This window comes from Leiobunum rupestre, chromosome 11 (genome assembly GCF_980474605.1).
Source record: "Leiobunum rupestre chromosome 11, qqLeiRupe1.1.hap1, whole genome shotgun sequence".
NCBI lineage: Eukaryota > Metazoa > Arthropoda > Arachnida > Opiliones > Sclerosomatidae > Leiobunum > Leiobunum rupestre.
The window spans coordinates 37,529,575-37,556,089 of NC_143394.1; the positions used below are offsets into that span (position 1 = coordinate 37,529,575).

Genomic DNA, 26,515 nt, shown 5'->3' on the forward strand with positions numbered 1-26,515 from the left:
AATGGGGTCGGGCAGGAAGTGTTTCGTTTGTTTGTAGAATTTAGCGGTGTCTTAGGCATTAACCACACTGTAAGCATTTACTGCTTCTATTATTTTAGTCGGGTCGGATCGGGCCGGGTAAAATGTTATAATTTTTTTTCGGGTTGGATCGGGCCGGGTAAAATGTTTTTATTTTCTTTCGGGTCGGGTCGGATAGGGAAAAATTAATGTTATTTATTTTCGGGCCGGGCCTAAAAAATAGTCGGCCCGACTCGTCTCTATTTTCATCTATTTGGTCTTTTTTAACTAACGTTAAATTAAAATCAGCGTTCGAAAACATTATGTGAAAAATATTGATCGAGAGATGGCTCTGGTATAATTTAATTTTACTGTGTAAGCTGCTCTGTTGTAATCTAAAAGGATGGAATTATGAAAAATAACGCAAATTAATTCGATATCAGACACTTGAAATTTACGTCCGCTATGAAATGGTACGATATCCAAGATGAGCCGATATATCAAATTCTGACACAATGTTTCTGTTGAAGTTTTCAACTTAGCAAACAAATCGCGACTAAAATTGATCAAGCCAAATTCATAAGAATCAAAACTGGTTTAATAATAATAATAATCAGATAGGTTAATACCCAAGGCACCACCTTAGGCCTAAGTCATCAAGCGACTTAATTTATTATAATATAGTATAAGTTACATAAAGATACCAAGAGTTAACTAAACACTGAGAGAGACAGAGTTATACTAATTAATTAACAACGGTTAATGGATATTAGAGATAAGATAAAAAGTTTACATCATTTTTTTTCAACAGTTTCGTTATTTAAAAATCTAGCTACTCTGCCTGCTACCTAGGAGCAACAAATACAGCACCCCACACAAGAACAACGCAACCCGTCAAAAGTCGTGCATTTTCTTGCGTACAGTTTTCATTGGTTAGACCCTTTAGCGCCTGCTGCCGTCGGAAGGGGAAAATTCGGAAATTGTCTCCCCCCCCCTTTCCGTAAAACGTTCAGCGTAAAGGCTCGTCCAATGAAATTTGTACACAACACTGCGTTAACGTGTTTAAAGGCTAGCTGCGTTCTCCTTGTGTTTGTTGCTCCGATCCATTTTGTTTCAATCTTTTTGCCGCTGACAGAACGGGGTACCCATGTTTGTTGAAATTGACGTTCCTAGTTGAAACCATTAATATAATTTTAGACATTTCTAGATATTTTATTCTAAATGCTAAATTTAGGAAGTGCATTATAATCTTCAGTAATCGCGTAGGAGGATCGGTAGGATAAAACAGTCTGCGCGCGTTAAAGCGGAAATCTACACTCCATCGCGTTTTCTAGCACCGGCTTAACGTGTCTAATAATTCTTAGCTTCCTAAAGCTATAAGGTAACACGCGAGACTAGAATTAAGACTGTTTTAATAAGGTAACAATGTCAGGCGTATTGACCTTCCGGCTGGATGATCTGACATTATGGACGTAAGGCTATATTTACACTTTGTTGACCTTTGTAGACGCGCCCCTTAATGGTGAAAATATTTGCGAGTCCATCGGTCGGCGCTTTCGTTTAATGGGGAAACTTTCAGACCGCGATCGAGCGATGAAGTAGTCGGGAATCGCCGCATTGTCATTGCGCATATTTCTCCTCTACCTATCCAGCCTCGTTTATTGGCAACGGAGAGGGGAGATTACGAAGGTAGACGGCCAACTCGAGAGGAAGGAAGTGGGGAGAAACTCAGGTGGCTCGCCGATATATCTAGTGGCGCCCGCTGCTGGGGAAAGTAATCGTCTTCCTCTTATATATAGCTGGCCAATCGATTACTTTAAATACCTGTGGTGAGTGTCATTGTGACTGGCCTGCCCCCTTCAGCGCGCTTTCCACCATTACCACCCCCTCCTCCACCCCCTTTTTACTACTCGGATGATCCGTCGAAGCTAGCTACACCTCTCTCTCTCTCTCTTGGTCATTACTTCCGGTTCCGTTCGATAGGCTTTTATGTTCTGGTCGCCCTAAAGTGCTGGAATGTCATGGTTACCGTATTTTTCCTTCTCGCTCTCCGACCGACTCTCTCGACCCCCATCCCCCCGCTAGCTATATAATCCCAACCCTCCCCGCCCACGAAATACCTATCACCCAGCGACGGGTGAAAAAAAAAGCTGTAACGATAGTTTGGACTTCCCCAAAAAGGTAATATTGTTCGCCGCTGTTCGGTCTTCAACCTGCTGATGGCTTTTCGTATCCTTTACTCTCGTCACGTTGGATTACCACGACAGTATGCCGCCACCGGAAAAAGTTGACGTCCCTCTAAAAGTATATAAGCTTTTAACTATATATATCACTACAGATATGCATTTTTTTTAGGCCTATAAAGGTTTTGGCGACTTCTACAGGGTGTTGTTTATACGTCTAGTTCTAATTTAAAAGTGTTTTATTGGGTGGAAATTACTCCAAACTTAGGGCTGTGTGATTAGTGGTTTTAAGTAATCGAGTCGGTTATCGAGTATCAGATTTGTTTTCATCCAGTATTCTAGTCGAGTAATATGGAAGTCGAGTCGAGTACTTGATTACGAGGAAACTTTCTCTTATTTAAGTCGAGTAACTAAAAAATACCTGGAGTAATATTTTTTAACGAGTCGGGTTATTGAGTATACTTGATTACGAGCTGGGTTTATTCAAGTAATAATGAAATTAAATGTAAAAGGAGTATAAAGTAACTTTCAATGCTGAAAAATATTCCTTTAATTTAAATGAACCACAGTTTCCAGCACTTTGTAGGTACCATTAATTGCCCCCCCCCTTCCCCCCAAAAGTTGTAAAAACCCCTCTTGGAACTTTGAAGCAATGATGATAAAAAAAACAAATACTCGACGAGTTGAGAGAGCAGTTTATTCGAGTAATCGGAATTGACGAGTATTCTCCAATTACTTATTCGAGGTCGAGTTCGAAAAAAAAGGCTGAATACTCGATGATTTTCGAGTACTCGTACAGCCCTATACACACTAGATAATGTTGGTGGTTTCTAAAGTGCATACTTTACCACAAATCAAATACTGTTAATATGCATGTTCTTTTGACCTATTTGTGTTAATTTTCGACCGAAGAAATCTACCTTAGTTGCAAAACCTGTTAACTGGATTTAAGATAATTTGCTTTTTTTGCGTTTTTAGAAATTTTGAACCTTTGAAGTTAAGTATTTTTTACAATTTTAAAAACATTTCGTAATAATTTATTTTTCAATCTAAATATTGTTTTACTCAAATTACTTTTTTAGTAATTAAAAATATTCTTTTAGAAATAGTCCATTTAATGATTTAAACATTTAAATATTATTTTTACTACAAATATATAAAACTTTTCCTTTATTTAAATGGTATTTTCTCTGGTATTTCATCATTATAACTCCGAGGGTAAAAAAAAATGTTACATCATTCGTTTGAAACGGGTAAAAATAGTTTAGCTCCGCGCGAGACAACTATTATTTACCTATGAGCGGGTATAATTCGCATTCCTACGGAAGATTTAGATTTTACTTTTTAAAATCTACCTTGTACAGTCGGTTTTTCCCATTAATTCCCCGAAAAGCGAGCTCCCCTTAAAAATTCCGATCCGTACTTTTTCCCATCAGCGGGGAAAAACCCGGATGATTTTCGTTGTCCGCTTTTAATATACGTTTCCAACGTTTTAAAACTTCTACGAAATTGCGCGAGCTCCTTCTATCGCCATCTCTCTCTCTCTCTCTCTCTCTGAAACGAAAAACGAGTTGCGAAGAAATGAAAAAAGAGGGCGCCAAAAAGCTTTTTAAACAAACGCGTTCTTTTTTTTCCCTAATTCTCTTTTCGCACGGAAATTTTCTTTAATAGAATTTCATTGTGGGGGGGAGTGAAAAAAAAGGATCCCACCCTCGCTAGCTAGTGCCAAGTCAGCCCGATTTAATTTTTTCCACATCTTCTCAGGATTCTCTTGGCTCGCTGTTTTCCCAGAGCCGATCTTGGCCTGTCCGTGGCAGAAGAAATTACCATCGTTTTTGGTTTTTAATGAGATTGCTTTTGAGAGGTTCTCCTAATCCTAACTATGTCGTAGACTGCTAGCGTCATCTACGAGTTTTAATTATTATTTTCAATATTCGAATCCCGGGCCAACCGAGAGATGGGGCTAGCTCTATGGATTAACGGAAGTGCCTGTTGAACGACTTTTAAATCGTAAATCATCAATTTTTTAAATTATGTTCCATGGTAAAATATGTAAAATTTAAAAACATTATTAAAAAGTACTGCTAGGTACTTCATCGATTTAAAATTTTGAAGCCGATGTTCATATATACTTGCTCAATCAAAATTATCTCTTCGAAAACTAAAATTCAAAAGTATTAAAGCACGTGGAAAATAGTCAACATATCTAATATTTTAAAGCAACAACCTATTTAGGAAACTGAGAAAATACCAGTCGATCCGTTTAGAGACGGGAGATCTTAAGATTTACTGAAATTTTCAATTCAGATTGTATTAAAAGTTTTATCTCGACACAGTAATTGAGAATATTATCAACTATTTATGACGAATTAAAAAAGATAAAAACTTTAATTAAAGCTTAATATAACTAATGCTAACTAAAATAGAACTGAACTAGCAAGATAACGTTGCTATGAGAGATACCAGAGGCCGTAATACAATCGGGAAAACGTAGTTTCCAATTTGTTGAGTTAGTACGTTCTTAGTAACCCTGTGTTCATACACACCTGGAAAACCTTGAAAACCAGGAAATATCAGGGAAATTCCATTTTTTTGGTAAAAATTAGGGAAATTAGGGAAATTTGAGGGTTCAGTAAATTGGCAATACCAATTTACGTCAATACGTTTTTCTTATTCAAGATTCGACTTTATTTTTTCTTTTATATGATAATATTGAACCAATTTAATTTAAATGACAATCACGAAATGAGTTACTCTGTAAATCTTAGTTTTATTTTATCTGGCACCTGGAAAAATCAGGGAAATATTGGATTGGAAAACCTGGATATATCGGGGAAATCGGGTGGCCAATTTCCGTTTAAAACTTGTTAATAAGTTCTTGATTATAGCATTCACTAATATTACGCGAATAAGAATAAAAACCGGTGAATATTTTTCGCCGCACGATTATCTTTAGTCAAACAATGTCCCATTTTCAACTATAACCAAAACGTATTTGCTCCTATTTTTGCATTCCTTAAAAACGAGAAGAGAGAAAGAGAGATAGTGTGTTCTAGGAAGAGAAAAAATTCTAATGCGATCGAGAGGAGGGGTGCAAAATCCAATAACATTTTACCGCAACACCGTATATAGTCTGGAAGTGAGGGAGAGAAAACTGTGGAAGCCGTCTGTGTGTTTTTGGATGGATGGTTTGCCCCGGCAAAGATGGAGAAGAAGGGCGGCCCGAACGGAGGTGGATGCCGGGAGGTTAGAGGGGAGAATGAAACGAATCTGCCAAATTTGATAGATGAGTGTGTAAACAAAAAGGAGGATCTCTTGCCTTTTATACTCTGGTTCGGGTTTTTTCGCAGCGGCGAGGGTGTTATACCCGCCGAGTGCGCGCGCGCGTGTTGCGCTGGCTCTTTTCGATTTAATTAAATGTGACTTTTAGGAGCCTGTTATGATTGAAAAGAGGCCAAAAAATGTATCGGCCACCGAGCTTGGAGATGGTTTTTTCCCCGTTCCTATTATACCGTTTCGCCCACTTCGGTGACATTTATTTCACTTCCTATAGGAAAAGTCAACATTACCGTTTTTACTAGCCGTATCGTTCCACGGTTTAGCTTATATTTAGCCTATAATCACCCGATTAATTATGGAACTTTTTAATATTTACATTTGCTGTTATTTAACGTTACTTTAAAATTCTTTGCTGTTAAATATGGCTTGTCAAATTCCATAGCTTTGTTTGTAGAGACATATTGGTTAGACTATCTTTACTTAAAGAATATATTTATCGATAATAAGGTCGAGTTACTATGCTGAAATTATCCGAAGCCATGGTGACTATTTCCTATATTTTCCTATGTTTTTAAATCTTTCCTATTAATTCCTTTATTTTCACCAATTTTTCTATATTTTCCTATAATTTCGCGGTCTTTTGAAAATGAACGAACTTTTTTGTACGTGTCATAAAATATCTAGTGAAAACATTGCCGCTTTCGAACAAAATCTTGAAATGTTCGGGCTTTGTAAATCCGCTAAGTGTTCCAATAAGGCAAGAAAGCAGTGTAAAAAAAATTATCAATATTCTAGTTGATTCCAGTCAAAGTATACCGAGATGCAATAATTACCTTGTTTTTTTCCTACATTTTCCTATTAAGTGGCCTATATTTTACTATAATTCGCCTATTTAGTTTCCTATATTTTCCGATAATTCACCTATTTAGTTTCCTATATTTTCGTATAATTTACCTATTTTATTTCCTATATTTTCCTATAAAATTTTCTAGTGTTGTTAATTTTCGGGAAAAATCAAATCGGATAAATAAAAATTGAAACATAATTTACTTTTTAAGGGTTTTAATTTTTTTAACTTTTTATCGATCTAAAATGTCTAATATCAGTAAAAATACTACAAAACATTTTTAGTGTTACATTGTTAATCAGTGTAAACTTGTCTAAAGGTTTAGTTTTACTTTTAGATTCGAAAAAATGAAGCGAAAATGCCGCTTTATTTAAATTTGCAAACAATATATTAGACTAATCATGGGATGAAAACTTTTTTTTATTTTTTTTCGTAAAAATATGGAAAAGTTTCCGGATAAAAGGCCTCGGTCATTTTCCGGAAAATTTTCCGATTTACAACACTAAAATTTTCAAAGCTTTTCCCTGGTCACCCTATTCTCCCCAAATCTAAATAAATACATTCTTAATGCGTACAATAATTTTCTGATATTTTAAAATTCCCCTTTTGCAAACTTAATTCAGCGTCAATGTACCGCGAAAACAGACTGAAATTTCTTGGTTTCTTATAACCCTTTTGATACTAGTAGAATGTCCTTACAATTCGCGACACTCGCGTGACAAATTCAATCAGTTATTCGATTCGGTACAACGAGTGGAAGAGGGTAGAGCTTCCACACCTTGGAACCCCAACGCCAAATATGAATTTTTGTCGAGCGAAATCGAAAAAGAAACGCGTGGGGAAGACCGCTTTTTGATTTACGCGATAGGCCAAAAGGGGAGTCGGGGTCGGTCCGACTGTCGGCTGGACGACTCTTTTCTCTCGGATGGAGGCTGGAGCTACAGAATAACGGGGACGCGAGCCAAGGGTGTAGAGAATCGGAGGGAAGGAAGGCCAACATTAAATACCATTTAGCGTCGCGGGAACGGGGGGAGGAGCGCATCGCTTTAACTTGGCCCGGGGTCAGTAGTGCCTTCGGAGAACGAAACCTTCAGACGGTCGGTGTGGCTTGATGGATTTGTTCGCTGGCATTGGTAACAAGATTTGGCCAGGAGGGATTTCCCATCTCGCTTTTTGCCTCCGTTTCTTCCGGAGATATCCATTACCCACCTTACCGTTTTCTCGCTATGAAAGGAATTCACGTTCCATCCCGCGGCTGCTCCGATAATCTTGGCTGATGATCGCGGAGCGCTCTACGCCGCCGCCCTAGACCGTTTATCACTTAGACCATCCGACGGGATCGCTGTACTACTTTTCACCTAATGGCTGAATTTTCAATTTCCTCGCCCGAAATACGAGGAATTATCTCGTAAATTTGCTAGACGAATGATCTTCCTACTCCTCCCACGGTCATCCGATACGATTTTCTACGAGAATGTATTTAGGTTATCGAGTGCGTAAGTTTGTACTCCTTCATTTTCGCTAGAAGCTACTACCTTGACCAGACTGACTGAAAATCGTAATTCAAAATGAAACGGTAACGCCATCTGTCAATGAGTTTTTAAACACCGCAATTCAGAATCTAATAGCTACTTAGCAATTTATGTTGAAATTAATTAAATAGCAGGCTTCGTACACGGCCTGGAAAACCTGGAAATGATTCCAAAAAGTCAGGAAAAAGTCAGGGAATTTCAAAAGATTTCCAAAAGGTCAGGGAATTTCAAAAGATTTCCAAAAGGTCAGGGAATTTCAAAATGATTCCAAAATATCATAGAAAAGTCAAGTAATTTGAAAATGGTCCCAAAAAGTAAGGGAATTTTAAAATGACCCCTAAAAAATCAGGCAAATAAATATTTGAAAGAAAATGTTTTCAAGATTTTTACCTCAAACCATTCATTTATTCTACAAAAATGGTCAGGGAAAATTTGTCAATTTGGTCAGGGAAAGCATGGAAATGTCAGGGAATTTGATTCCGCAATTTGGTCAGGGTAAACATGGAAATGTCAGGGAATTTAATTCCGGAAATTTTGTACGAACCCTGAATAGTTAGATTCGGCCTTAATAAAAGTCACTCGAACTAATTTAACTAATTATGCACGTTTTATGCGCAAAAGAAAAGGTTCTTATGACCGATACGAGATGGCTCGATTTAATTGGTAAATTGAAAAAAAAATTGTTTGAAAGTTAGATTCGCTCGTTCTCAGTAACCTAAATAAGTTCTTGATATCAAACGCCCTTTAAGTATAGCGAAGGAATTTCGTCCATGTTAAATCACTCGCAGTATTGACACAAAAAAAAGAACCAAGAATTTGAATCGTAATGTTTTAGAACGACATCGTAAATCATTTCACCGAAATCAAAACATAATCCATTAAAGCGCATATAAGTATTCAAAATGATATTTTTTTTATTTTAAATACTATTTAAATTTTGGCCCTCTTTTCGCTATAAACTATAGAAAGAATGGTAAAACGGTAAAGGGGGTAATCCTTCATAAAGAGTGCAACAATGTCAGGCCAACAAGTTGAAAAGAACGCGGGCTGGAAAACATTTTCCATCCGGCGAAACGAACTATTCTTTTCTCTTCCGTAAAAGGAATTTCTTTAAAAAAAAATCGCGATATATTTGGGGAGGGGTGAGGAATGAAAAGTCGAAGGGAGGAAAAATGGGACACGCGCTTTCCCGGAAGTGACGTATTGGCCCTCGTGAGGTCATCTCCGGGTGACTCAAAGTGTTTGAAAGAAATAAAGGGGAGTGTTTCCGCTATACTGTCAAAAGAGAGCCAAGTTGTAAATGATATTAAGAATAGGGAATATAAATAAGCGAGTTTGGAGGGCGGAAGAACATTAGGATTTTTCGTATTTCGCGTGTAGAGAGGGGGACCTCTTCGGCATAACGCGTGTCCCCCCCTCCCTTGTATCGTTGCTTCTTGCTAAATTTCCATCATAATCGCGACTGTTGTGAATGATGGGCACGCATCTGCAGCGAAATCTAGCCTGTCACCCATTCTCCGGACCTAATATGCATAGATGGTTGTCACACCGCTCCGCGATGTAACCCCGTCTTTTAACCGAGAAACCACTGTTTGTAGATAGCAGAGGGAGACTTTATCTCGAACCAATATGGAAATCGAGCTCTTTTCCTCCTTTTTGGTGGCCAACGTTTAGCTCTTATTTTTCTTCTAGCCTCGAACAGAAACATTTTATGGGTGCCCTCTATCGAAATATCAATAAGAATGCGCATCTTAAAACGTTACGAGAGAGATAGACTTCCGTGTCATTTTAGAGATCTACATTCTCTAATGTACGGAATTGATGGGGACGCCGTTGTAATATATACATGGAGTAGTTTTTGGGGCGCGGATTATGTAAAAGGAGAAAAATCGTTATACAAATCTGGGGCTTTGCATAGATTTTTTTTGGGAGCAATATGTTCGAGTATCCGACTTATTTACATCACAATAGACTCGATCGAGTACAAGAAGCTCTCGCGTGTCGATTCCTATTGAAATCTGAAGGTATTTCGGTGTAGTTTTTCTAATAGTTTTTGTTTAAGCTTTAACTAAGATTTAAAGATGTTTTATCAGCCAATAATTGATCTTCCAACTTGTATTTCGCTATAATTTATTTACTTTCAAATTTTTTCAATCTCCTTCGATCACGATATTAAGTTGGACCACTTATTTTTGGTTAATCCAACAGGTTTTCGTCTCTTTTCATGAACGGAAGTAGGTCAAACGCCTGTAGAAGTGTTCCAACTGCAACATTTTCATGTAATGCGGATAAGCTATCCTTCTGTAATTACTTTAAATTTGTTTAGGGTTTAGCTTTTTAGCTTCTTTTTATTCTGAATTTTTCTAAATTTTCACGTGTTTTGGCAGTTTTTATATTAGGTGGTTCTTAATAATTATAATCTTAAGCTATCCTTCAGTCAGTTATCTAATTTTTTAAAGCGATCTCATCATGGACTAAGTAAAGGTACCCTTACTTGGTCCACTATCCCATTTTTAATTTGGAAAAACAAACTTGAAATTTCAACTACTGGAAATTGAAGTCAGGGCAGACGAAATTTTGTAAATACACTTACAAGTGTTAGTGCCATCTATGGATTCGTTGGTGAACCAATATTTAGCACTCGACAGTCTATAGAAACCAGAATTAATAATTCGATAGCATTAAATTATTGGCCATTTAGCAAAAAAATATTCTGATTATTTTTCTTTTGTTTATGAAAGAACCGATTACAACTTATATTAATTTTTAATTACATCATTTGTTGAACTCGTATTATTCTCCCACAATAAAAGCGTAATTATTTCGGTGTCCGATATAAAAAACGGCGGTTATTTACGAGGCAAAGAGAAGGAAAACCTTTTTTACGACCATTTAATTCAGTCTAAAAGCTTTGTCCATAAAAATCGTCGCCATTTTTACGACATCAAAATACGAAGTTAGCGCCACCCATATTTTTCTCCGCAGCTCTCTCACCAATAATAATGTTCTCTCTTCGGTTTTTACGCTTTCGTTCTCTATCTGGTGTCCCTTACCCCTCCCCCTGGCATCCTACCTATAGGCTTTAAGGGTGGCGTGTGGGGAGGCGCGGTACAGTCCGAAGGAATCATTTTATTACCCGCGAAAGGTGGAATAGCCCTGGCCGACCATTCGAGCCGAAGAAACTCGGGCCAAAGGATATTTTTACACGATACTGCGGGCTTTTCTCTCTCCCGTTGCAGCCAACTTTATCTTCTTAAGTCCTTCTCGGTGCTGGCGCCAATAGAGCCATCCCCCAAACCCACCTCCTTCCACCGAATAGTCTTTTCTGTGTCGCGAATAATATGGACCCTTTTACTCTATAGCGGGCGGTGGCGGTAGGGGGGCTTTGGCCGCGAGTGCAGCGCCCCTGAGCATTAAGTTCGCTTCATAAAATATCCTCCGCGCACCCAAGTCTTTCTCCCACCTTCATATTCCTTTTGGAATATTTGTGTATACGCGTTGGATCGCTTTTTCTCAATGCCCTCTCTCTCTATCGGATTCGCCGTATTTTATTTCGGATTCTATATAAAGGGGAGGGGTGGAAGTCCGGGTGGTTGCGGGGAGGGGTGGAGACCATAGACTAAGGGTATTTATAATACGGCTGGGGAATATTACGTGAAGGTCTATCTATTTTTTTTCTTATTGCCGCGCGTCCTTTTACGTATTTGGCCGTTTTTATTACCGAGATTAGATCGGTTATGGCGGAGAAGTTCGCCTCTCCAGTTTCGGAGCTGTCGTTTGGCCCTTATTCTACTCCGTGACCTCACCATCGCGACCTCTAACTACGCGGGTCCTTTTGTTACGTTATCATTACTAGTTTTTGGTTAATTCGAAGATTTATCTATAAATGCGTATCTCATTCGGTTAAATTTTAAAACTTGTGTCAAATATGAAAGGTTAAAGGCCTAGGTTTTCTTCGGCCTGTCACCCTTTAAATTTACTTTCCTTCCAAACAAATACCCTGGTGGTAGGCTAACCTCAAAACACGTTGGCCTACCACCAGGGTATTTGTTTGGAAGGAAAGTAAATTTAAAGGGTGACAGGCAGAAGAAAACTTAGGCCTTTAAAAATTTAGCAGATGAAGAACTTCTCCACAGAGCTAATTTCAATGCTGGGAAAATGGCATATTGGGATGGGTGGGGTATGCTATCATGTGGTACTAAAGACGAGAAGCACGATAAAATGGAGACTGAATTTTTAAAATCATTCTGTCGACCTTTAACCGCTTTATTTGGTTCTATATATTCTTCATAAAAATTGTCGTTAGACCTTCTATGAATGTATGATTTTCTGTGCCTTATACAATATTTCCGTAGAAAATGACTCGCCTTTTCCATTGAGTTTTAAATTGCAATAGAAAAATTGAAATATAATATTATTTGGTACAATATATTTAGATTTTTTTAAGGTCTATAGAATATCTATGTTTTCTATGCCATACTTCCATAGAAAAACCTCGACTTTTTTTTAGAGATTCCAATGACTATAGAAAACGATCAAGTTATCTATATAAATTACAAAACCAAGTAGCAGGGACTTTAAATACTATTTAAGTTTACTTTTTTACGCTGGTTACCTCGATTTGTTTACAAAGTCCTTTTTTACTTATCACACGAACTCAAACCTTAATGTTCGCATTTCCCTGCTGCTTGGTTTTGCGCTTGTTGAAGCCTACTTCCAGGGGCTAGTAGGCCACACTTAGAAGCTCTCTGGCGCTATTTTAACTCATCGTAGGAAAATGGGGGAAAACAGGCATATACTTCTCAACTCACCCCCTACAACTCCTTAATTTTTTTGCATAACCTTTTGAAACACCCTGTATATTGTATAGAATTTATATAGAAATGATCTGTAAGGGATAAATAGCGCTAAATTTTCCCGAACTTCAACCGTTGATTTAGTAATTACGTTTCGTAATTAACCTAAAGTCCCTTTGAGTTAAATTAGCGAAGACGGTGAACTTATTTATGATTAGCGATTGTTCGTAATCCACTCCTATTTCTTAATTAAATCGTGCCCAGTTTGGTTTTAATTAAAGAGAAGGGGCGTATTTCTTGTCCTCTCGCAATTTCTATTTCGTAGAATGATGCTACTTTACGTCGGGAACTTGTTTACGCGCGTCTCCTCTTGCCGCCTTTATCGTCGATAAACTATATACGAAAATGAATATGAAACGTTCCATTTGGCAAACTCTCCATCCTGTCCTCTTGTCAAACGTGACTCTCTGGTGGGAAAGGCACTCGGATTATGAAAATTGTCTTCGGATCTCTGTCTGGGAAATTCTCCCCTGTTTAATGGTTCTCCGGGAAAAGACGCTCGCGTTTAGGATGTGAATCATTTTCCTGAGCAGCGTTGGAATGTCCAAGAGATGACTCACTCTCAATTGGCTCGGCATCCTCCCGTCGTCCTCCTCTCCCTGGTAGGCACCTCTCTTCCTTTTCTACTCCTCCGATGTCATCCGCAAGGAGGCGCTGCTCACTCGACTTCCGCCGTCTGGAGTTGGCCACGACAACGACGCCTTTTCGCCCTGCCGCCCAATTCGCCAACCCGACTTTTTTTCGCTCTCCTAAAGAATGCCCCTTTTCGTGACATATTCGTGTTCCGGGCCCTTTTGTTAGTCAATCAAAATATTATTATTTCCTAGGTACACAATGGGCGGTACAATGCTTCTCGCTTGGACTCTTCCCGAAACCTCGACGACAATTAGCACCCGACCAAGCCTTTTAATGTCCGACACCACAGGCACCATATTGTACAATCTACAACTACACTAACTAATCAATAATCCCATGTAAATTCCCCCAATTGCAAATGTCATGCAGCCTGTCAGGTACAAATTCAGTTTACTATCTGCGATGGGCATTCGATAATATTTTGTAGTTTTGAGTGGAAATGGTCGGTAAATTATAGTTTCACGAAGAGTAAAACGGAAGAACAGCTTAAGTTTATCCTCTCAAACGAGCCTGATAATTCGCATCTCAAATGAGAACGTGCGTAAGCTTATACCAAACGAGTGAGCCTGAGTTGAGTGTCACTTTTAGAAAAATGCCCATCTCTGGGATCTATATAGGAATCAATGTAACTGCCGTGTCTAGCCTGACTGGGCAGAAAAAAAGTACTTTATTATATGTCGTGTCTGATAAAACATTAACTTTACGGTTAAGATTAGATACTCGATTTCCTGCCTAGATTTCTCTTAATTCCCGTGTTGACCACTAATAGAAATTAAGTATTTAATTTGAAATGAAGTTTGTCTTCTACCCAAGTGCAAATCAACTCGAATGAAATCTCATTTGTTAGACTTCACCGCGTTGTCTGTAACTAAAACCAAATGACCCCAATGGGTGAGAGTGGTGGGTAGGTCGTAAATAAATTGGGATTGAGCCCGTGTTTGTTTTTATTCACGTCCTGTCCACTTAGAAAATGAACTGGCTGAACCAATAGAGTCCGGCCTCCACCCTGGTTGTTTTTAATTTATAGGTTGACGGTAGTAATGTCAATACTTTTAACAAAATGGATTTGATTCGGTTCAGCGCTGTCTATCTGCAATCTATCGCGATTGACTCTTCGATGTTTCGTACTGGATTTATTTTATTTCGGATAGTTTCGCCGCCTGTCGTAAGCCTCGCGTCCGTATATTATATAGCTTAGTCGTAAAAATGTGATGTCAGAGTGGATCTTATTCTAGACATAGATCTATTCCGTCTCACTAGCTATGTAGGTGCATTTAATTACCGTACTGAGATAAAAGTTTCGGTTTTAGAAGGATTTTTGTCAATATTTTTTTGCCGATTCAGGATGTGTTTCCAACTACGGTGCTAGAAAATAAATTTAACGAATGGGTAAGAACTTAGATATGGTAGTCGTTGGCTTGCAAAGCTAGAGCAATTTTTCGTTTGTGACAATTTCATATTAATAAACTTCTTCAAGAACATCTTTTCCTGGAGCTAGGACGCAATATTCCGCCTGTAAAGCTTAAAGAAAAAATACTTAGTTTAAAAAAAAAATATTATTACTAATAAGAATAATTATTTTAATTTTTCTTTTGACTAAAATTCTTAATTTCCGCTTTGGTGTTTTCTAAATATATATATTTTTTTAATCTTTAAAATATTAAACAAAATTGTAATATCCTGTGAGAATAGTTCCTACCTGATGTAAATGGGAGGCAATTTGGGAAAGGGAATAAAACATGCATTCATTCGTATTATCATTTCAAGGCTCTTACTATTTCCGCTAGAGCAGTTGAATTGAGGTGTTTCTCATCCGCATAGACAATACGACACTTGTATATTCTAGTGTCATAAACTCCTGTTCATACTGTTTGCTTATGACCATTCTCCATTCAAAAGAAATTGTCAAAAAATCTGTAAAAATTAAAAAAGTAACAGTAAATTTTTATCCGTCGTTGGTATCTCTTAAGAATACCTCGAAGGCTCTTCGGGGCTACTTGGAAAGCGTTAAGCGTACAGGCAGCACGGTCCTGAGCGCCGCACGTAAGACCATTTTACAGGCGAACGCATCCGTCACAACGCAGCGAGCAGGTTTTCTCGTATCGGTTGCCAGCTAAAGGGATGAACCAGGATCTCGGCCAGGCGCACCCGGGAAAGGTATCTCCTATTTCTAAAGCTACCACCTTAGCTATACAGAGCCGAGATGCGGGGATCTTCTACCCATAGAGGAATAAAGAGATGGGGTGAACTGAATGGCCCCTCGCTTCAGCGATTACGGTGTTCCTTAAAGTTCCCTCGCTCTCCTCTCTCTCCTTTTTGCCCGGGATTCCGTCCGCTCTCCTGAACTCGTCAACCTTCCTAATCATTTTTCATAAGCATTTTGGCATTTATGGGACCCCTGCTCTTTCTCCTCTCCCTCTGAATGTCCCCCCGAAAATATTGCACTCCTTCCGCGTCGGTAATCTTGGACAGGTAGCTTATAGGGTGCTGGATGCCGAATGACGCGGCTACTCTTACTTCTCTAACTTTGTCGCGAAAATAAATCCAAACGCTTTTGGCCGTGCAGTTTACCCCTGGTAGAGCGCTCGCCGTAAGTACATCGGTGCGAGGCGGTTTGAACACTTCTACAGGCGCGAATAGGCCAAAAATAGACATTGTACCAAGTTTTTAGATCTTTTTAATTTTAGTAATACCGAGGTGGTTTGAACACTTCCGTAGCCGGAAATGACTAAAAATCGACACGTAGTAAGGGAATACTGCCGTTAATTACGTTTTCACCATTTCACGCGACATTAACAAGCAATAAAGAAGAGGAGTTCTTTTTTTGTCGGCTGCGCGTTTTTAGCGACCCCTCGTGAGCGGAGCAGGAATTAAATGGCGCGTCTCCTGAATTCTGAATAATATTAAATCTTTCGCTTTGCTTTTAATTTAATAATGATCACCGGTACGGGGATGAATATTGATCACTGCTCTTATTTTTATTCCTCCTACACTTTTGCGCTTTTTGTTCCAGCAGAGGCAGTGGCGTTGCTGATGAGAAAGACTAGCGAAAATTGTTGGAGCGCTATCTTTCGAAATAGGGGAATACCAAAGCGGGTGGGGGGGGGGGGGGCATTTTTCCATCTAGGCTGCGTCCTAATGGCTTTGACGACGACACAGTAGCCTCCTTAATCGGACCTTGATGATACCCCGATCCCTACTTGAGCGTCCCCCCCCCCTATTTAGTACCCGGCACCCCACACTAGTATTATTACTACCAGAAGTGCATAATATCTTTCTTATAGAGAAGTGTTCATCTTCCTATTCTGCTAATCTTAATGTACCTTTGGCAGCCTCTCGCTGAAATACGTTTCAGTATAATACAATAACACTATATATACCTCTTACAGTGATTTTCTTAACGTATTTTAGAGGGAATATTTGAGTAATTATTGCATGTTACATCTTCAGTCGGTTACTTCTCAGAATTAGCGCAAAATTACCTCCTTAGAAAACTGTTTTGAACAGGTGGAGGTAACATTTTATAGCCTATATGAATACTAATATCGTAAGAGATAGTATATACTTTTGATAACATTTCTGTAGCTTTTCTCGATAAAAAACCCCTTATAATATATTATATATCCTTTAGATTTCAATCGCGTAAGCTAATTTGGTTAACGAACTTTTAATACAAAATGTTTTTCTTGGGTAAAGTAAAATAAACTATGACATTTTTTATCAATTTATATATTTGCGTTTTCCCAAAGAGGGCTAGACGGAACCAAACCTCTCTTAAGTAATTGCCGAATCGAAGCGGTTATCTTTCAGGCCACGCTCGTATTTGTAGATGGAGAATAGTGAGAGAGGGTCTGGCTTTCAAAATCATCGATTTTTAAACGCGCTTGTTTGACTTGACCATCGCTTGTCCTCGAGTGCATCACAATGGGTCCGGGTGCCTATTTCGGCGGAAGACTAAGGTGAAAAGGTCTCTTTTTATTAGTGGAGCGCGATGAGTGTGTGTTCTCCCATTTAGGCGATATTAAGCGTAGCCCACCCCGTCTCTGGCGGCAATCCTAGCGGGCCGGGAATCGCTTCTTTCTCTTCTCCGACGCCGTATACCATTGTGACGAGTCCTATTCACTTTTCCGGCCCCACACTCGTTTCTTAATCTAATAAAAAGCTTTTCGTCGTAAATGTGTTTCTCAGGCCGCGTGCAATTAATTGTTCTTAATTCGATTGGCTGACTAGAGTGGATGGGGTCTACCCCGTCCCCCGCTCCCTTCCCAGTGGTCTCCGTGAAAAAGAATACCCCGTGAAAAACATCCCGACCGTCGGGGCTAAAAGTGGAGGGGAAAGCCCCGCACCTTACCACCCAGCAACCCAAGGGGGCTGCCAGCTCCTTTCTCTGGATGATCCTTTTTATGAAATATTACTCGAAGAGAGACCCATCCGCGATGTTATTGCCTCATCTAGTGTCTCTCTCTCTCTCTGGCGCTTTCCGCGCTTCTTAAGCGAAGTCATTCATTCAGTGACAATCTACGGCCCGAAATTGAACGCGAGAGAGAGAGAGAGGGGGGGGGGCTGGGGATGCTGGAATATATCTAGACGCACCTTCTCTCGTTGGTGCCGTGGAAGAGGATACTAACGCGAAGCGACCAGACGTGGCTGGCGCGGGGACGGCCAGGCTGTAGAAGAGCCGGAAAAGGCCATCCTGGTATGACCGACTCCGCGCCGACTCAACCGGCGATAATACGTTGTTCAAACTGATTCCGAGGTTTTCCTAAACCTAGCGCGTCTAACTTAATTCTCGGGCGACGCGACAGGGGGCGTCCTTGTTGTTAAAAAAGAGAGAGAACGCGCCGGATCCAAGGTAATGTTTCCCACGACTTTGAAACGCGACGGGGAGCGCGTGCGGGTCCCACCTTTTTTTCCACTTGCCAAAGTCACCTCGCGCGACTTCAGTTACAGTCGTCGCGGTATAACTCGATTAGGAAAACGGCGGCCAAGCCGCGAGGGTGGCGCTCCTATTTTTACTCCATCAACGGGTGGCGATGAAAAGAGCGCCTAACTCGACGCGCGCGTGCTAAAGCGGGTGGTTAGGAAGAGCTTTTTCGCCCCCTCCGTCCTTTCCATAACTAGGGTGATTGATTGTACCTCTTTCCCCTCTCATCCGCCGCTCTCATCTTGGAAGCATTAAGCCAAAGATACGCCGCGTAATTTTCTCTTATGTAAAAATATCCCATTCTCTTCTTTTTGACTTATTGAGAGACGGAGGTGAGGGGGTTTGGCCACCGTCGCCGAAGAGAGAGGTGAGGCGGATGGCTTCCGAGTTGAAATGGCCGCCATTGTTCCGCGGGGGAGTTCGGGATGGATGATCGAAATTTCGTGGGAAAAATGTTTTGATTCCTCTAAAAGGGCGCACGTGCGGACGATAGTTGGCTTTGAAAGGAACTTCCGCTTTTACTCACTCGAGACTGACTCTTCACTCGAATATCTGCCCGACGATCGTGTCAATAGAAACATCTGCCATTATAGGTTATGGATTCTCTCGATAGGATTCCGTAATTGTTTCCCGAGGGTTAGTTTAAAAAATTATAATAACAAACAGCTAGACTAATACCCGAAGCATCGCCCTAGGCTCGAATCGGCTAGCGACTTTTCATACCATTAATTCAGTCGGATAGTTTTTAAATATAAAAGTAACATGTCGAAATGAACGATTTTTTATGAAAATTTCTACCTTCAAAATGTTCATCTCGAAAAATATACTAATTTTTAATTATTTGTATATTAATAATAATTATTATTAATATAATAATAATTATTATATATATTTAAAAAGTAAGTTAAGTAACGTACTATAAACAGGGTGATTTCGACCATCGAATGATGAAATATTAAATTTATAAACTTAATTATTAAAACACCCAGTGGCGTAAATAAGGCCACCGCAGAACCCGGAATGCAGGAGGGCCACAGGTTTTGAGGGGGCCCATAAGTTCCTATCAAATAATATTCTAGATACCCAGATGGTCTTAGCTACGCCACTGCTTGTAACGGTAAGATTTTCCTCTCTATAATAAACTATTTGTTTAGAAGTTTGTTTTTATAGACACCCTTAACAGCCCTTTCCAGATATTCTAATCAAGACGCTTAGGTATTAGCTGATAGATAAATAAGCGATGCCTGGGTTCGATATACAATGGCGGGGGAAAAGGGGAATTTTTGTCTCGTCACCAGATGGCGGTGAATATTACAAGACCTAAATTAACACCTCTAAGACAGAATATTCTTTTTGGCCACCCACAGTAGCTTCCTTTCTTCTCTCACCGCTCTTACGAGAAACTTAACAAGGTGTTTCCACTTGAGCGGAAAAATCGTACAATACCTTTCCTCCCTCCCGTCTTCGATTCTCGGGCGACGGAGGCTCTCGGGCGGAAGATTATAGGTAACAGCGCTGTCGCTTTCGTTTCATTCCGCGGAACTACCAAAGCTTTTTTTTTCTTCCTCCGCCACCCACTCTTCCTCATTCTGTCGGGGAATATGGCGGAGAGTCCCGTTCAATAAATTGGCAGGTGTACGAGGAGCTCTCGGCTCTCGCACCTAAACCTCTAATACAAAAACAAGAGGCGACGGAGCGTGCGAATCGGACGACGCATCTGTGCCGCGCGGGAACCGAGAACCTTCATCTTATGCAAATTCGTATCAGCTTCTTCCAAAAGACGGATGAAGGGGAAATAACACCTTTTTATAAAAGAGAACAACCCTCACCTAGACGCGAGCTGTCAGCCGGCGAATCGCCCTACCAACGGACGCGCTCTTCCGTTCACGGTGGCCTACCTGCCAGTTGAGTGTGACGGGAGAACGTTACTAGGTGAGAGTTACACTCGCGTTTTCGTTGAAAGAGAAAAATAGCCCCGCGATGGAGAAATTTGGGAAACAAAAAGTCATCCCGGGTAGAGAGAGAGAATTGGCTTTAATAAGGATATACACGATTGCCTATTGAAGCGAGACATTGAGGGGGGATGCGGATCCTGAACGGGGGGGGGGGCTAGGGCGACAGGGAAAATTCTTGCCGAGTGCCAAAACTTTTTAAGGCTCCGCTTTTGGCGACATCTGTTTCCAGACTCTAGTCGCGCTTTATTCTCGCTTCTCCCGACACCGTCACTCGCCCCCTCTGGTGGCCGTGCAAAGTAAAGGGAAAAATCCCCACTTAATTACGATCGTAGTCGCTCGTTTTACTACTCCATTATATCGGCAACGACTTTTCCACGTTTGTTCTTACACGCTCCTTATTGGCCAAATTGAAATTTCCGACTGCCTTTTTTTGCGTGTGGGTTTTCGTTATTTTGACTTCTCTCGAGAGTTCTCTCCGGAACTAGTTCAATTTCGTGTCACGTATTTAAATGACCTACCATTTCACGTGTTATTTACTTAAAGGGAAATGTTTAAATACAACGATCCTTTCACTGGGGAACGACATTAGAGGTCGAATTTTAAAAATGTGAAGTTGTACTAGATGGCGCTAACGTGGAAATATTACTTTTTTTAAAAACTACAAAAAATATATAATTTTTTCTGGTTTTTTTATGGTGAAGTGAGTTTTGTTTATAATTTTCACACGAAACGTCACTTAAAGAAGAACTGTCTCCAAAAGCAAAATTTACGAGGTTTTTTTACAGAAAGATAGAAAATATATTAATAATTATGTCCCTGAAATTTTATATAGTTATTGGAAAAGTATTTAAAAATTTACACTACTTTTTCCGCAACCTACATCAAACGGTTTCAAAAATTTTAGAAATCGCGGTTGAACCTACGTGCAGCGCCAAAAGAATGAAGCGGCAAAAATTTTAGAAAGGGCGGCGTGTAAGGCATATTAAAAACCCGATAAACTACAATCTACCAATATAACTAGGTTAAAAAGCCTAGGAGAATGTCGTAGCAGACGACAGTTTCGACCGAAAAACGATAAAACCGGGGAAAATAATATATCGTTCACGAGATGGCGCTGCAGGTAGGTTCAACCAAGCGGTTCTGAGATTTTCGAGTCGGGGGGGGGGACAAAACACGAAATTTGGTTGTTTATAATAAATCAAATACTGGAAATATTAACATGAAATTTTTTGTATAACCATTTTCGGACGTCCTCTATCAATTTAAATGGTTTTTAACCAATTTTAGGGTGGTGACAGTTCTCCTTTAAGGGTTAGAATTGTTTTTTTTTGTTAAATAATGGTACAAAATTCATTTCCTTCCACCCAAATTAGCTCCATCCTAAAAAAAATTAACACATTTAAATCGAACCTCCAATGGCTTCCCTCTCAATGTACGTTTTCCTGTAAGCATTCTGTGAATCGCTCTATTAAAATAAATAGGCTTAGAGCCCTCTCGTTACTAGCGACAACAATCTCGTCGTGCATGAGGTTAGACAATTTTAGCAGACAGTTTTTCCCGTTGCAGACGACGGTTACCTTAAAGATTTTCCGTAGATAGACGTTTGACTTTGGATCCACTACTCGCGTAAAACCTTTTTTCGAAGTTTGATTTTATCTATATTTAACTAGTTTTTGCAGATTCCCATTTAACTCTGTAAAAGAGCCCCGAGATTAACCTGTGCTCCCTCTTAAATTGCTATTGTAATTTAATCTAAACTGACCCGAGAGCGCTCTGAGAGTGCAAATATAATTTGTCATCAATGTCACTATTATTTCGGGCAATTTAAAACAAATATTTAACGGTCTAAAGGTCAAAACTGTGTAAGTCCAAATTTCATCTGGCTATCACTTTATCTCAGGTGCTATCAACTCGCTTTTATATATGGTTGAAATATTTCCTAATCTAAATTTTAAATTGGACTCTGCCCCCGAAATTATCAAATTTACTTTACCAAAATTTTTATCAACCTTTCCTTAATAAGAGCGTTATTCTAACTAAGACACCTGTGACAGCGGTAAGTTAATTTTGTTCTTAGCATCAAGACTATCAGAAATATTATTATTATTATTATTTTATTTCGGTTGTCCAATTCAGGTCTTACAAATAAAGGGATGACTTATACACTCTTTTATATCCTTATTTGTGAGAGCTGCCATTTTATTACAGGTCTGATTTCAAATAGCGCGTGCAAGGCCGCTTTACGCGGTCAAGTGCACGCGACGTCTCGAGCTGCTGAGCACGTGCAGGCGCCCTTGCCTGTACTATTTTAAATTAGGCCTGTAATGAAATGGCCGACTTCGTAAAAGAGTGTAAAGGCCCAGGTGGTAAGGGCCAATTATATTAAGTGTTTTTTTATACAAAATAAATAACAATAAAAAAAAGAGAGAAAAAAATCAATTTAGAACATAACCATACAAAAAAGAGCTAGAACATTTGTTAAATTGTGATTATGACAATTTACAAATAATGTTTTAATAATACAATTTTAATGGTGATTTAGAGTTGAGCGATAAAAACGTTTCTTAATACCGTTTTTGAGAACGTTTTCGACTTTTTTATGGCTATATTTTTTTTTGGTAAATTATTGTATAATTTTGGGTCTTTATAAAACATTGACCTTAGAAACCGACTCGAATTACAAGAAGGCACTTCCAGGTAGTCAGTATTACGCGTTACATATTTTATTGTTGAAGATATTTCGTCGGTTGGTTTTCTCTCGGTCGGCTGCTCCCAACGAACGCTGATTATATTATTTCGGATTGCCGAGTGTTATTTGGTTCGGAAATCGTTTCTTATTGTCTTTGGGGGCGCCACTTGCCTGGCCGGAACTCCGCAAACGCGGCGTGTCTACACACCCACGGATTCCTCTTTGGTTGTTTTTCCTCTCGATTTTCTTTTACATTTTGGAAAATCGCGTCGGAGGCTGTTGGCGCGAAAGCCACGGTTTTCAAATTCTTTCTCTCGGAATATTTTACGTTTTCAATTCGCGGTTTTTCCCGAGATGCCTCGAGAAATGGTAAAAGTGTTCTCGGATGAGGGAAGTATATTTTTGACTCTAAACCGCGACCCCTTCTTAACCTTATCACGAGCGCCGGCCCCGACCCCGCGTTTATACATTCTCGACCCCCACAATTTCAGGAACTCGAAATATTTTCACACTCGAGAGTTTTTCATAAACACTTTTTGGGCGGAAAGTTTGGGCGGTGTTTTTTTGTTTTTATAGCGGGGCCGGGGTGGTACGCCCGTTCGCTTACAAACAAATTTTAACCCAATAGGAAAGCTTTGATATTTTAAGACCCCACCCTCTGTTAAAGTCACTCGTTCGTGATATAAGAAGTTTTGCCAAAGTTTTTTTCTCTCCACTGTGTATGCGTGTGTTACTATATATTCTTCGCTAGAAATTTTCAACGCTAGAATCTTTTCCGCTAGAATAAATTTTTCCGGGATGATAGTGGCGCTACGGCTTTCTCCTCGACTCGAATCTAGCGTGCAATAAGGACGGGGGGGGGGGGGGTTGAAAGGGTGCCCTTCACGACCCCCCCCCGCGTGGGACTTATTTTCTTGAGTGGGTCTTCTGGATCAAGATCTAACCTAGCATGGTTTGGCTAGGAGGAGAAAGTTTTTCGGGTATACGCGCCGCAGATTTGGGGGAGTTTTTCGCCGTTTTGTCTCTTTTTTTTCATTTCTTGCTCTAGACTTCTTTAATAAGAGTTTTGTCGGGGTTGGAAGGGGGGGAGGAGTCCGGGGTGGAACTCTCGGGATAAAAACCGCATCGCTTATAAATCAGCCTGCCTCCTCTTTTTCATCCTCTTGTTGTTCCTCCTCCCAGAGAAAAAATTCCTCCTTATCATCATCCGTCGCGATTTTTAGGGTATCTCATCGAGAACGATCCCAACCCCCCCCCCCCTTCACTCTGGTATACGTTTTTGTCAACTGTTTTCAAAAAGGGGGGGTCAATTTTTTATCGCCAGGGTGCTCGTCGGATGATTTTTTTCTCCGCTTGTCAAGCCGAAATTTCTCGATTGCTCGCCCCGCTGCTCGCTCCCAAAAACCGTCCCCAGGACCCCCACCCCCTCCTAAACGGGATGGCGAAGGGAAAGTATACAATTTTTTCACTCTCCCAAAACTATACCGAGGAGGGGTTTCATCCGGGCGGCCAGTTTGTAGTACTCTATCGAATTCTCTCCATCTTGGTCTCTCTCTCGCTCCAAGTTCGTGATACGTAAGAAAATCCCCGCTTTTGTCTCAACGCATTAGCCGCGCAGTCATTTTCGAGTCGTGGGTCCTGCCTTCTGGCCTACTTGGCGGCTTCAGTCAAGCGCGCTACGTATCCACTATAGAGCGAGGGCGTTCGAGGAGAAATACACTTTTTTAATATCCCTCCAAGCGGTAAATACTAACTGCTGACGCTCGTGTTTCGAAACTCTAACTCTGAGGTGGAAGGGCGTGGCTTAACCTCCAAACTACGAACGTCGCGACCCTAACTCCGCGAAACCCCCATCGAGGGGTGATTTGTAAAGCCGGCTAACCATCGAAATTAGAACTAACTGGGATAGATTTTATCTCGGATGTCAAAAGGTCGCGACCCGTTACGAAGAACAATAGACTTTGGAGGGAGGTTGAGGATTTGGGTCTGACTTCTGCTTTTTGAAAGCCGCTTTTCGTCATGGGGGAAGGATACAGCGTGCCTGTCATCAATTTTTTATATATATCGTGAAGTAAATTTCGCGGTGGAATTGTTTGTGGGGTCCATTTTTTGGAGGCGGTCATTACTTGTCTTTAAAAAGTCTGGGTTGGCGCCGTGAAAAGGAATGAAACCGAGCGGAAAAACGCATTTTCTGTGCCACTTCAACCGCCCCACCCAACTGGTACCCCCCGGTCCGCGATTATTTGGGACTTAACCCGTCAACCTTGTAAAAGAAATAATGACTTTCACTCCAACGCGTGACCCCCGAGAAATAGGCCCCGCGCAATTTCGTATGGCTCGCTTGTTTGTTGAACACTCCGGGGGACCTATTTTTCCTAAATTTATCAAAATTCATATATCACCGTCTAGTTTTGGGTAATTGTCGCGATAATATGTTTTCTTTTTCTTTCTATGGCGTAACAGTTGATCAAGACAGCATGCCGGACGACGGACAGCTCGATCCTTTGGAAGGCGACGCGCCACTGAGCCTGCGAGGAACTCCGTCCTCATTCGTCGAAGAAAGCATGGCTTCGACTTGCCTCGACGACGACGACGACCAACATCGCCTGGTCATCAGCGAGGAACACGGCGACCATTGCGCCCCCGTGACCGTGGTCGACAAGCCGCCTTCCGCCCATCGCTCGAGCGACGCGCTTTCCAGGGATTCGTCTCCCTCGAGTAAGCGGGAGTCCACCAAGAACGGTTTCCAGAAAGCCAAGCGGATCGCCGACTTGAATTTCGTGACGAACGCGAAACCCGTGAAGGTCGAAGTGGCGGACGTCACGACCCAGGACTCGGACGTTAAAGGCGTCAATAGAACGGCCGAAGAGTCCGGCGAAGGTACGTTAGAGAAAGTGGCGGAGCGAGACGAAGACACGAACTGTAAAATTGCGGACATTGTGAACGGTGACGAGCTGAAGACGGAAGCTGAAAAGATTGAAGAGTACATGAAACGAAAGGACACGGCCGTCATCTTCCCGGAACCGGTCGATCAGGAAGAGGTCAAACCCGCCAGGAACCACTGCGCCGTTAACGATAGTAAGTGTCATTTACTTTTTTCTTCCGCAGCTTCCGGTTTTGGCGCTCTTCGATTTTACCCGTACGCTATTGCCTACACAGCGTTTAATGTTTTGGTATGAAACTCTCTGGTTATCCTGTTAAGTCCTTCGATAATTTTGGACCAAGTTTGAATTGATCTGGTTTTATTTCCATACTTAGGTACAGTATTTCATACGTTACGTGAATTATCAGTTGGTATAAAACTCGACACTTTTTCGATAATTATTAGGATTGATTTTAAGATAAATTTTAAACGATTTTTTTATTTTACTTCTCGAAACTTTTTTATATTTAATATCATGCACAGTTTTCAAAATCTCAAAGTGAAACTTAAAAATAGTTCGGTTAGGGAAAAGGTTTATAAAATGTTAGAACTCTCACTGATAAATAATTCCAAATCTAGGAGCTAATTATAAGCAGCAATTAGCTAAAGGTTTATGCGCGTATTATTTCAAATACATTTTAATATTGTACTTTATTTTAATAAGAATGCCAATATTTCCAATAGCTTTATTTTA

General features: G+C 40.3%; 1 protein-coding gene across 3 annotated transcripts in view; it reads left to right on the forward strand.

The window, feature by feature from the left end:
• zfh1 (Zn finger homeodomain 1) overlaps positions 1 to 26,515 on the forward strand; it is a 227,858-nt gene that overhangs the window by 143,343 nt on the left and 58,000 nt on the right. For 2 of the 3 annotated variants that reach the window (XM_090164318.1, XM_090164319.1), the window contains exon 2: positions 25,362 to 25,976. In XM_090164318.1, the coding sequence (XP_090020444.1) occupies positions 25,362 to 25,976 (615 nt within the window). Of the gene's footprint in view, positions 1 to 22,132; positions 22,266 to 25,361; positions 25,977 to 26,515 lie in introns of those variants that run through there. The other variant, XM_090164320.1, reaches the window with a different exon arrangement.